The sequence below is a fragment of the Paramacrobiotus metropolitanus genome, unplaced genomic scaffold, assembly GCF_019649055.1.
Source record: "Paramacrobiotus metropolitanus isolate TYO unplaced genomic scaffold, Prichtersi_v1.0 Parri_scaffold0000015, whole genome shotgun sequence".
In the NCBI taxonomy this organism is placed as follows: Eukaryota; Metazoa; Tardigrada; class Eutardigrada; order Parachela; family Macrobiotidae; genus Paramacrobiotus; species Paramacrobiotus metropolitanus.
This window is the reverse complement of record NW_026570235.1, coordinates 211,072-225,339: the sequence shown is the minus strand read 5'-3', so window position 1 is coordinate 225,339 and position 14,268 is coordinate 211,072. Positions and strand designations below refer to the sequence as shown.

General features: G+C 42.1%; 1 protein-coding gene across 12 annotated transcripts; it reads right to left on the bottom strand.

Annotated features, from left to right (window-relative positions):
• Window positions 1–330: 330 nt before the first annotated feature.
• LOC129584871 (uncharacterized) lies at window positions 331–13,758 on the bottom strand. 12 transcript variants are annotated; one of them, XM_055477260.1, is made up of 12 exons: window positions 13,212–13,757; window positions 12,842–13,061; window positions 11,916–12,377; window positions 11,093–11,392; window positions 10,577–10,720; window positions 10,015–10,516; window positions 9,723–9,953; window positions 8,792–9,112; window positions 6,606–6,839; window positions 2,043–2,213; window positions 1,200–1,537; window positions 332–983 (listed from the first exon to the last, which is right to left on the bottom strand). In XM_055477260.1, exons 1-12 carry the CDS (start codon window positions 13,407–13,409, stop codon window positions 970–972), a joined length of 3,135 nt encoding a protein of 1,044 aa, XP_055333235.1. In that variant the 5' UTR covers window positions 13,410–13,757; the 3' UTR covers window positions 332–969. The 12 variants fall into 12 exon arrangements, with proteins under 12 accessions (XP_055333231.1, XP_055333235.1, XP_055333236.1 ...); XM_055477259.1 differs by having other exon boundaries at window positions 333–759; XM_055477257.1 differs by having other exon boundaries at window positions 334–607.
• Between the last annotated feature and the right edge of the window lie 510 nt (window positions 13,759–14,268).

Sequence of the window (14,268 nt, the reverse complement as noted above, 5' to 3'; positions counted from 1 at the left end):
TCTTTCCGGTGACCTTTAGCCCGCCGGGCGTGGTTGATACTCGTATGATTTGGCTAATCTATGTACACTTTACACCATGCAAAGAACGAACGCGTTTCCGTTGCAGCGGTTTTCTTAACACGATCACCTAACATGGATAATTAAATATCCCATATTTTTCCGGTGCACGCAAATAAAAGATATAAATAAGTAATACACGAGCACATATACGAGTGCATTCGTGCTGAATAATTGTGACTGTATTCACTAAAATTAACGCAGTCGCATTTCCAATCGGGAATCAGTTAGTAGGGTTTTATTCACATTATTCACTAAGTAGTTAAGTACTTTTACCACAGTCGTCAACAACAAAACAAGCCTCTAGGGGATCTACTCCGATCTACACCAACAAACACAGATAAAAACAGATCATACCATTAGTGGTGGGCAAAGGCACTAATACAAAAATGCTGAAAACGATTAATTAACCGACATTAAGATGGACACGAAATACCGATAAGGTTATAAAAAAATTCTAATAAAGCAAAGTGCATCTTAACATCACATTATCCCATGCACTAGATGCATCCAGTATCGCAAGGGTCAGAAAACAATAAAAAAATAAATCCTGCAACATTAAAAACATGGTGAAACAGTTATCCGCAAATCTGGTTAATCTATAGGAATACCGCAGCTTATTGAACATCACAAAATTAGTCATCAAATAAATACAACGAGTAAGTAATCCGCAGATTCAACAATCAATCGCACACGGGGATTCTGCAAAAAAACGGTATTACGTGTGATTATCAGAAATACCAGATGTTGTTTAGAGAAAACATTAATAACTGCGGTTAAAGGCAAATCCACAATTTCAGGGTTATGCCCTGTTTGATACTAAACCAAATAATTACCACGTAATTTTACAGACATTGCTCAGATAAATTACGCAAATAAATACTCGACTCACTTCCAGAAGAAACTTGAACTTCATTTAAGCGACACTGAAAAAAGTATCCTTTCCAATTTCCTCTCATTTATTAATTAATACAATACAACACATTACTGAATGCAACGCATTATTTATTATTTGATACAATTTAATGTACAATACAATGTCTGTTTTTGCCGGTGTTTAGGTAGATGTAATGCAGAGTACAAGTATGCTGTATGTATAATGAATGTACAGTATAAGTTAATATTTTCATCAGACAATCTACCTTCCGACTCGTTCCGGTCGAATGTCGCCTCACTCTCCATCTTGTAGACCGCAGCCAAGATGTCCCGTTGTTCCTCCTTGCTCAGCGCCGACCAGAAGCGCTTAGTACCGCGCTGTTTCATCAGCTCCTTCACTGCCGCTTTCCGGTGGTCCGCCTTCTGCTTCCAGCGCTGCTGCTCCGTCTCCGACATGGCTTTCCACAGGTCGGCGGCGCTTTGAGTGTTTTGTAGGCCTGGCTTCTTAACCATGACCTCGTAAATATATCCGACAAACAGGCCGTATCCGTTGCAACTGTAGTTACCCTGTCCTTTCCGGCTCACAGGTTTACTTTCCTCTTTCCTGCAATTCGCAAGTTGATTGTGGTCCAGGAGAAATTCACGATCACCGGATAAGTATTAATTCATTAGAAACAACACCAGTTAACATTTAATCACACGGTCCAAACAAAACCATTACGAAATAAATTTTCGGTATGGCTTAAGACTATCTGTCAGACTGTAGCTAATGGACGTAAAAAAGTGGCTCAAAAAGTGACCTAAAAAAGTGGCTAAGTGGCTCTAAAAAGCCGGCAATTATTAAAATCCGTAATTGTTACGGGTGTTACGACGTAGTACGTACTTAATAGTTTTGAATTTTTATTACAGTCATTTTTTGATTACTTACCACCTAGCCACAATTAATACAAAAATCGAATTAAATCGCGCAGTGTGTTTTTTTAAAAACGTAGCTGACCGTATATTTTCCATTGTAATACAACCAGCAACATAAAACATATCATCCGATCCTGCTATGCGATACCACAGATACTAATGGATGCGATACACAGATACTAATGGATGCTTACTGTTTCGTACACCGCCGACGGGGTTTCTTGGCTTTTTTCTGCACCGGCTCCCAATCCGGTCGCTCGTGCCCCTCCATTTCCGCATCCGAATCCAGATCCATAGCCTCCATACAGATATCCGGCTGCAGCGATCCTGACACTTCTCGCCACCTCGGACTAGTCACCTGCACTCTGGAATCGCGAAGTATAACTATCAGCACCGGTGCAAATCCGAATAACATCGATACAAGTACAGTTGAGTACTTATGCATAATTCAACTTTTACGATATAACATGTGGGCCAATATCGTTGACTGACCTTTCAAGGTGTTTGTCTGTAGAAAGACTACTAATTCCAGTGCACCAAATACTAAAATGGCGATTGTTCGCGCATCGACTATGTGCATAATTTCCCGAAACTGATCGCGGTTATTTTTTTAATAACATTTTCCACAGATTCGTCACAACTATCTCACAAAATTCACTGATTAGAAAAAATAACAAATCAGCGCAAAACAATTTCGCAGCTTTAATTATTAGTAATTAGCACAAAAAATTAAGTAAAAAAATCGCAGGCTTGCAAAATTGAGCGACAAGAGAATTAACAAGACACGCAAAGAAAAATGAACTTTTTAACGGTGCGATATGAGAGAGAAAGGAACACAAAATACGTTAAAACCGTTTAACGGAACGACTCAGCCGGCTCGCATCAGTAACGGATTCGCAATCACCGGCGTATCCTCATCCGTCGACTCTTCCGTGGAATTCGACGACTCTGTGGATGAAAAAAACCGCAGAATTCAATTAAGCATTCAAAACAAAATTATTTGACTAAATTATTAATTTATGTGAATTAAAACAAATATTTAAATTAAATTACTGAATTACATTACTAATTTATTACTCAAAATCACATATTTATTAGTACGGCTAAATATTTACCTTCAAAAACGTCAGCATTGGTCAGCTTTAGCTTGTTGAAATGGGTCCCGTCCGCCAAGCACAGATCCGCCGTCATGAGAATATGCCGCTTGAGGGTGCGCCGCAGCTGGCGGAAGGGCACATTGCAGCGTTGATCGCGCATAATCTTGTGCACCGCGCACACCTTCTCCATGGCTTCGGCATTCCACTGCCGCTGCTGGAGGGGCGTGAAGCTGCGCCACACCGTCAGCGGATCCCGCGGTTTATCCTTACAGTCCACCGCCATAAACTGCTGGACGAACAACTGGCACCCGGTCAGATGGAAGTCATCAATGCCGGCATCCCTTTCAAGACAGTCCACAATTCACACATCTACACGGCTATATAAGCCAGGGTTTTTCGCCCCCGCCACCGGTCAATCATACATGCATGCAGGGAAACACATATCAGAATCATGCCCATGCCGACAGAACCATTCCAAATTAAAGTATGAAAGGAAAAAGCTGGCGAAAATATCATACACGTCTCTAACATTAGTAATAAGTAACTGTTTTCCATATTTTATGGGTGATCATGTTTTTTAACGCTGTTTTACATGGCGCAGCATTTCCTAAACCGTCTTTACTACGTGTACTGCTCGATATCTGGCACCGAAAGCAAAGCAAAGTAAAACCTTTCTATCTCACCGAGGGTTAAAAAAGGACGAAAGTCATATGTACATCCAAATTGGATGATCCAATTAACCAAAAAATTTAGATCATATTATATGTAAAGTGGCAATCTGGAACAGTACAGTACACAATAGTAAAAACAAAAGAGGATTGTTAAAGGCACAATGTAGACTGCAAATCATCCATCACCGGCGAGTCGGCAACGGCGTCACCTGAAAGAACGATAAAAAAGAATTTCAGTCACAAAAGGAAAGTTGCAAACACATGCAAAGTCGCTGCATTCACCCATGCAAGATTGGTTTGTCTGTATGTACAAGATTTCCGAATTTGCATACTGAATCCATCATCAAACACAAAATGCTCCATATGGAAATTTTTAATAAAAGTATTTACTGCACCTTAACTTTGCTTTTCAATTATTATTCTAGCCCTGATATTCGCTGTTAAAGATATGAATTAGGGAGAATGGTATTTGTTGAGGAAATCGACAATAACAAAACAGGATAATCGGACTTCGAGAGTGACGCAATCAAGGTCAACTTCAACAAGTACATACTTACATGGAGTTTGATATGCACAAATAAATAATCAACGTATCTTATTTGTGCGTATTTCTACACAACTAACTTTTACTTATAATTTCAAATGCGGATAAATGGATGTCGTCTACTACAGCAAAAACATTATACAGCAGTGAATGAAAACAATAAACTGTAGCGAATTCTGAAACACGAACAAATTTCACCGGATTTGTATCATACCTCCAAAGTGTGCCTGGATTTGCTCCGTCATCTGGTCAGCCCGTTGGATAATATCCTTCCGCTCCTCGCAAGATACTTGTGTCCATTTCTTCCGAATATCGCGCTGTGCCATAATCGAAGCGACCAGGGCCTCCCGTTGTTTCGCTTTGGCTTCCCACGACTGCTTCTCGGCGTCCGGCATGGCATTCCAGTGCGTACGGATTGCCTTCAGCATCCCGCCCTTCCCTTTAAACTTTTCCCCCGTCCTGGCCACATACCGTACATACGCACTGTATCCAACACAATGATAATCCCGTCCTGGCCGTCGATGCTCCCGTTTCCCACGGTGCCTGTACTCAACGCCCGAGAGGCTTATGCTCGCGCTTAAATGTCTAACTACACTTTGTTGCAGAAACGTGCTGAAATTCACACTGAAACGAAGTCACGCCGGATCGAAAGGGAATCCACCGCTGCATATACCACGGGTGCTAGACGTTTTGGAGCAACTGTTTTTATACCGGGAATGATACACGCAACGGAGAATCACTCGTTTTACTTCGCACAAAAATTACTTTGTACTTAGGAAATTTCGATTTTCCTCATAAGTATTTAGTGCGGAAATCAACTAAAAACAAAATCAACAGAACTATCAACAACACACCAACAATGTCCAGATAGCAGCAAGCCATCTTGCAAATCAATCACAGATAACAATCCATAAAAAAGTATGAAAAAAAGTATGCCCAAAAATATGAAGGCAAAATTTCCAAGTCAAAAACACAAATTTTTAAACCAAGAAACTTTTTAGCGGTAAACGTATACATGCATAATACAACAACACATAAAAATGGGAAACCAATCTGTATTCAAAAGCAACTGCATAAAAACATATCATACTCATAGAGGATATCACTGAGCAAATTTTGTATGAAAAAGCAGAAATATTTAAACCCGAAAACCATTAGCGGGCAAACGTGCGTACAACTCAAAAACGAGCAAACCCATCCGCATTCAAAACAACTGCCAACCCATGCAGCAGATGCAGCGCTGTACACACAGTTCCCCAAAATCACACTCACCCCGCTTTCTCATCCCCAGCCCGTGTGCCCTCCCTCATCCTACTGCGCGCCGCACTAATCAACATGTCTCTCTCAACTTCCGTCAGATCCTTAAAGGCCCGATAACCCTGCTCCTGCATGATCTCATTAACGTAGGCCGTCTGGCGTTGCGCACGTTGTCGCCATTTCTCCCGGAAACGCTCCTCTTCTTGCTTCCAACGGTCGCCCAACGCTTTCCCGGGGTTGTCGTAGTCGTTCAGGACATCAGTATCGCGGAAATGTTTGTAGTACTCCGATTGGTATAAATTGTATCCGCTAATGTAGTACAACTGGCCATCTAACCTGAGAATACGCACAATGATGTATTACGCTCATGGCGGCGTAATAATCGCATGCGCGACACATTTGTAGTGTAATTTATTTGTATTTCCATTTGTTAATGAATGGACTCATTTTATCGTATTCCCTGGTTGCAAGAAAATAAAGAATCTCATGGAAAAAGCGTTCATACAGTCAATGAAAGCAAGTAGCGCTGCACAATACACAAGCTGCGGTATTTGTATTGTGAGTCTAGCTCCGCCACCTAACACCCTTTTACCATTCGCATGAGACAGAAACTTTTACAAAACTTAAAATGAACGGTCACACGTATACTGTTGGAGTTATGGATACTATGTACCTCAGAATTTGCAATTAGAACTGCTATGATCACTCTAGAATCTGGCAATTAATTTACATCCTTCACATGCAAACAGCCTCGAGAGCGCAAAAATCTTGGGATACAAAAATTCACATATAAATACAATTAACACATAACACATATATATGCAATTGTAAACTAAAGAAGCTTCGAAAACACTGCATTTACTGTGTTTAGTAACAAAGAAATATTCGAAACTACTATGGTGCTACTGCGCTAGGCTTAACTGTCCGCCCAAAATTTAAAAAAAATGTAAATAATGCACTGAAAAAAAATTTAAGATTAGCTAACTTAAAATCGAATCTTAAAAATTCACCACTCGATTCGGGATTACGACACGCGAATGCAGGACATCGCCAAACACATCCATATGCAAAGTTGCCAAGCCGGCGAGTACACAGAAGCATCGACAAGCACATTCCGCGAGCGAAAAATAGAATCCCACCTAGAGCAGTCCACCACCCAGAATACCATGCAGTATTTTAGTTGCTTACTTTTCGCTGGGTGTGGCCAGTTTCTTCTTCCCGATTCCTCTGCCATCCGCTTTTCGTTTCAGTGGCTTCCGGCCAGTTTCCACTTCGTCTTCCGGCTCCACCTTGATCGGGACCGCTTCATGTTTTCGCACCGCCTGCGAACGGGTGGAGCGCGCTACGGATGTTTCCCGTGACACCGGCATTCCTCGTGAACCAGATGATCCCGCTCGGTTGGTTGGCGTAGACAACTGCGATCTGCAAACAGGTAAGCACGCAATGCAACCACAATCACAAGCACGTTCACACACAGACACACGGAAGGGTTACTTCTGTTGGACGGAATGTTTAAACGAGTTAGCATTACGTCTGTGGATTAAGGTTAAATATACTTTGACATTCTTCGATACTTTCATTACGGCTCCGTGAACCGGACACTCAGCTGTACGTGAGTGGGCTATAACATTCAAGATTCAGCCATTTCACATTTTGCTATATTCCATTGCGCGGCTGACCTGAGTCGGAAACTGTCTCATCCCATGAATGAGACGGCTCTCTCACTTCTGAACGAATGTACAGCTGAGTGTCCGGTTGGCGAAGCAATCTACCCTAGCGAAAATGTCCAATACATATCGAAGACCAGATGAGTACACTACTGTACACATCCTTTGACTGGCAATTGTGTGTATTTTGTTTGATATGATGACATTCGGTAGGCAGCGAATCCAGACTTCCATGAATGCAGTTTTATTTACAAAATCACATCGGGCATTTCATTTCACGGCATTAACTAGAAAATCAAGGAACCCTTCAAAATCATGTGCACACCCAGGAATATAACATTCAATTAAAAACTGTACGATCTGAATAAACATTGCAACAGTTCGCGTTACAGTTTACACGCATGAGAATTCAAAATTACGTTCTTTAAAACATTTCCAAAATTGAGTCACGATAAAATTTTCGATGTTTAAAACCTGTTCAAACAGCAAATACAATAGAAGTACTGAAAGTGATTAAGGTTCCATCACACCTGCAAGAACCAAAAATAGGACTCATTAAAATCTCGCTATCACCGTAAATCCAACCAACAAAAATTTCCTATATTAAAAGTAAAAGAACTGTAATTCACATTACCAGCAATAAAAAAATCATTCAGAAAATAAAACTGTTTGGAGAATATCACATCTACGGCTGTAAAAGTTGAAAGCAATCAACAAGTTCATCAGCATAACCAAAATCCATATGTTCGAAAATGACAACCTTTCACAAAACTAATTAAGAAAATAATTTCACCTTAAAACATTTGTAATTTTAACATTTGTTTTACTAACTTAATCAGTCAAGCGTTCCTGGTCCAACATTAGGGAAGCCTGCTTTAAGATATCCCTTTGTTCGCTCTTATCAACCTCTCTCCACAGCTGCTGGATGCCGCGCTCGGCCATAATCTCCTGCACCATAGCCTCCCGCTGCTCAGCTTTTTTTACCCATTTCTGCTTTGCAACAGCTGACATACTATTCCATTGTGCGGAAGCATGTTTAATGTGCATTCCGAATCCGTAGATCCCACGGGAAATGTGCTGTACGAACATTCCGTATCCATTGCACGTATACTTCTTTTTCCCATGTCCTACTTTCCCGCCTCCAGGAGTCCTAAACCTACTCGACGCCAGACAGGCTCTTTCTCTTTATTTTAAACGAGAATGTTATGCAGTCGTTAGTAAATGAACTATTTTTCAAACCGAAAAAACTACGTCAGGAAAATAAGTACGGAAAAGCGGAAAACAATGTCGACAGCCTCAACGCAAACCTTAGACTAGCAATAATACAAGCAAAATCACCACCCAGTGCAAAACCATAAACTCACTGCCAGGAGTTCATACAAATTTTACAGCTTGCATCATGCAGTTGCACTGTCTGCAAATGACAAAAATGCCGTGCAGTTTAGAGAAATCACAACGTTCAGGAGGCTCAGAAACTTCAGAAGAATAAATCTTAAAAAGCATGAAAGAAATCGTACAAACAAAGTAAAAAAAGAGAAACAAAAACAATTTTTAAGAAAACCCACCCACCGGTATCAAAATTATCTGAGTGAATAAAAAAGGGAGAACAAAAGGTACCAAAAAATAGTGTACCAAGAAATACCGCCAGCACCGTACTGAGGAGCATTTGTGAAATATTGTATACCGCCCAGAAACCTGACAACTCACCCCCGTTTGTCATCTGTCGCCCAAGAGCCCTTTCTCATTTTACGCAGTGCCGCGCTAACTAGCATCCTTTTCTCATCCTCCGCCAAATCCTTGAAAGGCTGGCGGAAGCCCTTTTTGTGCATGATTTCATTAACCAGGCGCGTCTGTCGCTGTGCCCGGCGCGACCATTTCTCGCGGACACTGGCCGGTTCCCGTTTCCATATGAGGCCCACGGCGCTGTTGGGGTTGTCAAGGCCTCTCAGCGCGGCACCATCACGGGACTTATAGTACTCCGACTGGTACAGACTGAATCCATTAACGCGGTATAAAAGGGCATGCGACCTGAGAATATAGCATGTTACGTTTGCAGTCTTGTAAGTTACTTATTGTTAGCAATTTCAATGCATGACCGGAACAATGTGAGTATATCATCATGCAAAAGAAAAGATGAAACTATTCATGAATGCTATATCGTTCTGTGTCCCAAACCGTATAAATGTAGTGCTCACGCCTCATGGTTAGTTAAATGCCGCATGCGTTGTTAGTATCAAGCCACCAGCAGGGAAATTAAAACTCAACGAATGTCTACAAAATGTCCGTCCCATCCCCATTCGTCAAAAGCAAAAACTTACAAAAATCTAAATTCAAACAACGGCAGCAGTCAATGGCTTACAGTTTACGAAATTACTTACTGGTAAATTCAACGAATAACGAAAGGAACAACGCAATGAGAAATCCTGGTCGTTTACATTTCAGTGTTGAATTTAATAACTGTAATTTGTAAGTGCAAACGCTATGAACCTATGAACATGCGTCATGCGATAATCGTAAGAACACCCAAAGCCCACTGCATTTCCACCACGAGCGCACATAAGCCCCATGAAAGTGCCCCAAAGCCAACCCTCATGTTAATTTCACAAGAAACCCGACAGAACCCATCAAAGGTACATACCTGTTGTGATACGGCGTCGCATTTGTCTTCTTCCCGTTTCCTTTAACGCCCGCTGGACATTTTGGCTGTTTGCTCCGCGTATGCACTCTCTCATCATCCATCTCCATCGACGAATTATCCTCGCTACACAGGGAGCTGGAACGGGTTGAGCGCGATGTATCGCGTGACTCAGACTGCAATCCCGATGGTCCCGCATCCAGAGACGTCAACGACGCATCCGAACTCGCCAACCTACACCCAACCAAATCACCAGTCAAATTGTCACCAGAACAATATTACATAACCGTCATACGCATTTTTTCGTGGACGACCGCGTTTCCGCGTCACACGCGCCGTCGCCACTGATTCCGGAGTTGATATAGCGGGAGAATCGGCAGCATCGGAAGCGTCCGAATCCGGTTCCGAATCGTACCCGTTGTCGTATTCCACTTCACGACCCGATGGAAAGTCGCCAAAAGGTGCCTGCACATTACGTTGTATTTCCGGTAGACTGACTGAATCCCGCACAGCATTCAGCATGTGGTCGGCCGCGTGACAGTATATGTCCGACTTGTCCAGGGTGGTGAACGTGCAGTGGAAGCACTCGAAAGTGTTGTCATCACGCTGGTTAAAGTAGGACTCCAGCATTTCTTTATCCAAGCAGGCGATCTCCTGGCGTTCATCGCCTTCACGAAGGACAAACTCCAGCTCTTCTCCTTCACTATCCGGATTCAAGAGCATCATCTTCGATGGTGCAGGAGCGTGAAGAACCAGCACCGAAAACGACATGTCCGACATCGCGGCCTGGGCTAAAACTTTACAAACAGAACGTGACAAGCAAGATTCGATTGTGTTCAATGAAAAAAATAGCTCACCCGATAAATCATCCGTAGAACACTTGGGAGCAGTCACAGTCTTCGGCAATCGCCGTTTTCCTTTCCGGCGCACACTGTGTTGTTTGAGTCCGAACCGTCGTCGATAGCGCAGTCCCGATGTATACAGCGTTTTCACTCCGCGAACTAGAGCAAAAGTGTATTTTTATTAGGCAAAAACGAATTCGTGCGTATAAACAGGGAATCTGCGCTAATAAAAAACTACAGAATTATAGTAATTCAACAAAACTATTTCAATTTACATTCCCAAAACTGTTATTTGACATTTGGACTGTGTAACGGCTGCAAACCTAGGCTCAAATGCATGTTCGCGACATGCTAGGGCTGCATAAGAATTTACTGATACACAAAGCAAACATTAATATCAGAACCCGACAGAAATTACCGTACGAGTTATTCCATTCTTACTTTATATCTTAACGGTCAACAATTTAGTAATCTCTATATTCCAAACCAGACCAACCCACTGGCATTTAGATTAACTTCAAGATAACTTACTGCCAGTTGAGATTCCACGCCCGGAAACACGCGAACCGCGGCGTCGTTGGCCATACCGCGAGAATGACTGTTTTCCAGTAAATGCAGTAGGTTGAGCATTGTCCATAACATGCTGAGCAACATCCTTATCACCACGAGATCCAACATGACTCACAGCAACTCCATCACACTCCATATAAGCATCCTTCGGTATCAGATCATCGCGCATAATCTCTTGAGCAACAGGAACTACTGGATCAGCGCTGCTGTCAATCACCTTTTCAGTCCTTTCCTCACTCTGCACAGTTTCCGTATCCGAATCTAAAATTAAAATAACAACGTCTTAATACATATATTCAGGCACCGTCTTAATACATATATTCAAATTAAAATAACAACGTCTTAATACATATATTCATATTGCAGACGGCTAATTTTCAGACTACTCTTTAGTAACAACAAATCAACACCCATAAACGACTTTATAGAAAGTTCATCAATCAATCATAAATGGTATCTCAGGACAAATAAAGCTCTTCAGCGAAATATCTCGCGATATTCCTAAACAGAACCTTGAGGACTAAACATCACGGATACCACGCCAATGTATTACGAAGTGCAGTCATAATTATAACTAACAAAATGAAAGACATAATGCTGTCGTAAAATACAATAAACAGTACTGTAAACAATAAACGGCAAATTTCAGAATCGGTGAACAGTGAACAGTCTACTGTATATACGCGCAGTCACAGAAAACAGCTATGGTTACAATTACAAAACAGATCAGCGATGGAAGAATACATAAACAAAATTATTTCATAAAATCTCGAACTTAAATTACCATTGTTTTTACCTGGAGGCAGGTTAATATGCGACAACACAAGCTGCGGCATCACCGGTCCTTGATGAGTGGTAGCGGTGGCTGACTTGCTGATATTCATATCCATAAGTATGTCTTGAGTAGTATGGAATTCCACGGTGCTGAGTGTTATGGCATGATTAACAGCATTCACAGGCATGACCCCCGGGAATTCTGGAGGCGAACGGGGAACCGGGGAGTTAATGGCCAAGGCTGCCCACACCTCCTCCTTTTCCACTAGTCGTTTATGCGTGTCGCCAGCAGCAGACGATGGATTCTCTACAGCAGCGGTATCCACAACTTTGTTTTTACCATTCCAAACGTCGTCCGCAAACGAGTCTACTGACAATCCAGATACATTCGGGGAGTGGTCTTTCGCATGAGATCCTTGGGTTTGAGAAGACACTTTCGGGCCAATGGATATCGTCCGGCCGCCAGCGGAAACTGTTTGAAAATGAGCGTTATGAAATATGAATTTCCATCACGATGTACTTATAAAAATTATATAATTTATTCAAACGAAAAGCGGAGATACCGTATTATATAAATTCCATTGGGGACAGCCAGCGCCTCATACAAATAACTGACAAATAAAAATTCTTAATAATCATCAATCAAATAATTCTGTTTAGAAGATTATTAATTAATCATTTTTAATTAGGCGATTAAGTTTACGGCTACGAGATGAAAAGAACTGCAGAGTATACGAAGCAGCCTGATTGTGAAAAATTTATCACGTAGTTGGTAGTCGTGATGGCATGACGTAAGTCTAGTGCGTAAACGCATAGTAGAACAGTACCGTGCATCAAATTAAAAAGTAAATACTGCAGCGAAAATAAAAACCAAAATCAATAATGTTACAGACATTATTCTACCCAATACTCGTCCTGTTGAAATAGGCCTCATACCTGACACACTGGTGGGCCGTGACGTCCTAGAAAGCACTGCATTCCAGTTAACAAAGGGGCGAAACTTGGCCGCGACCGTAGCAATCTTTTTGGCCAGTTCCTGGAATTGTGGATGCGTATGGCGCACCCGCAGTGCACGCGAATAGAAGGAGAATATCCGGGCATAGGCCAACGAGCTGATGTATTTCGCCCCGTCCGATGCCGTGGATGGAGCATGCTTCTGCAACGATAAACGTTCATGCTAGTCACGATCAATTCCACACAAAAAACTGCACGAGTAACGTATCCAGAATACTGATAAGGCGCAGTGGGTGCATCGCGAACGGTATCCACAGCAAACATCAGAAAATGAAACAAGCAGTTCTCTTACCATGGCTGCAGCGTGCGCTTCCATGTGCTTGAGCCATGTTTCGGGTGCCAGTTCCCGCTGATTCGTGCACAACGGACACTTCCAACCAGTTAACGGGTCTTTCTGCATTGGTGCCATACGATTCAGCCGTTTTATTCCCACACCATTGGTAGTGGTCGGGCCAGGTGGCACTGTCGTTTTTGGTTTCTTGGAAGACATTGTTGATTGTTGCGTGTAGAATTTTGTGTTAGAGCGGAGCCACCACACAACCGAGCCTCTGGCAAAAGCATCCGCTCCCTTCGATGGCACGCTGATCGTTTACATAGTGCGGGAGTTGGTGGGATTCTATTACTCTACCATGACAATTCAGCTGAAACGATGGAAACCAATACCATATGCTGACAGATCAAGGAAGACTAGAGATCGTGTGGAGTACGAAATGCAAACTGTGCAATCGAATCGCGGCATACCAGCTGCGATGGGAAGAATAGATTAGTGCCTGTGAAACGGTGAAAGACAAACCAAACAAAAAGCTGCAGCTGATGACGGTAACGGCGGGTGACCGCACTGAGTATATGAGCTCACTGAGCCTCACTCATAAAGAAGTGGCTATGGCAGGCAGGGGATGATCGCGTACTTTGCTCGTTTCTCTACTAACCCGGAACGGAGACATGCTATTGCTGTACAATGCTGACTGTACTGTACCTGGCCTCTGGGACAGACTGGCTCTGTACGGCATTATTGTAATTTGTACATACTAGTCTTATCTTCATTCACCTTACCGGATAGCAAAGCAAAATTTCAATTCAGCATTTTACCGAAGTAGATTTTTTAGTAATTTATTAAACAGCACGATTTATTTTTAGTGTGTAGTGTGTAGTACACACTGTGTACTACTATATGTAGCCCACTTCTACTCTTGTTACCATAATTCACGATCAGTGCAGACTGTACCGTCTGTACGAACAGTGCATTAATTATTAACAATACGTACTGCTTTGTAGCAAAGTATTTTCTCAATAACTACAATAACCATTGAGCAGTAGTTTTTTTTTGGAGTGGAATGCCTTTATTCAGA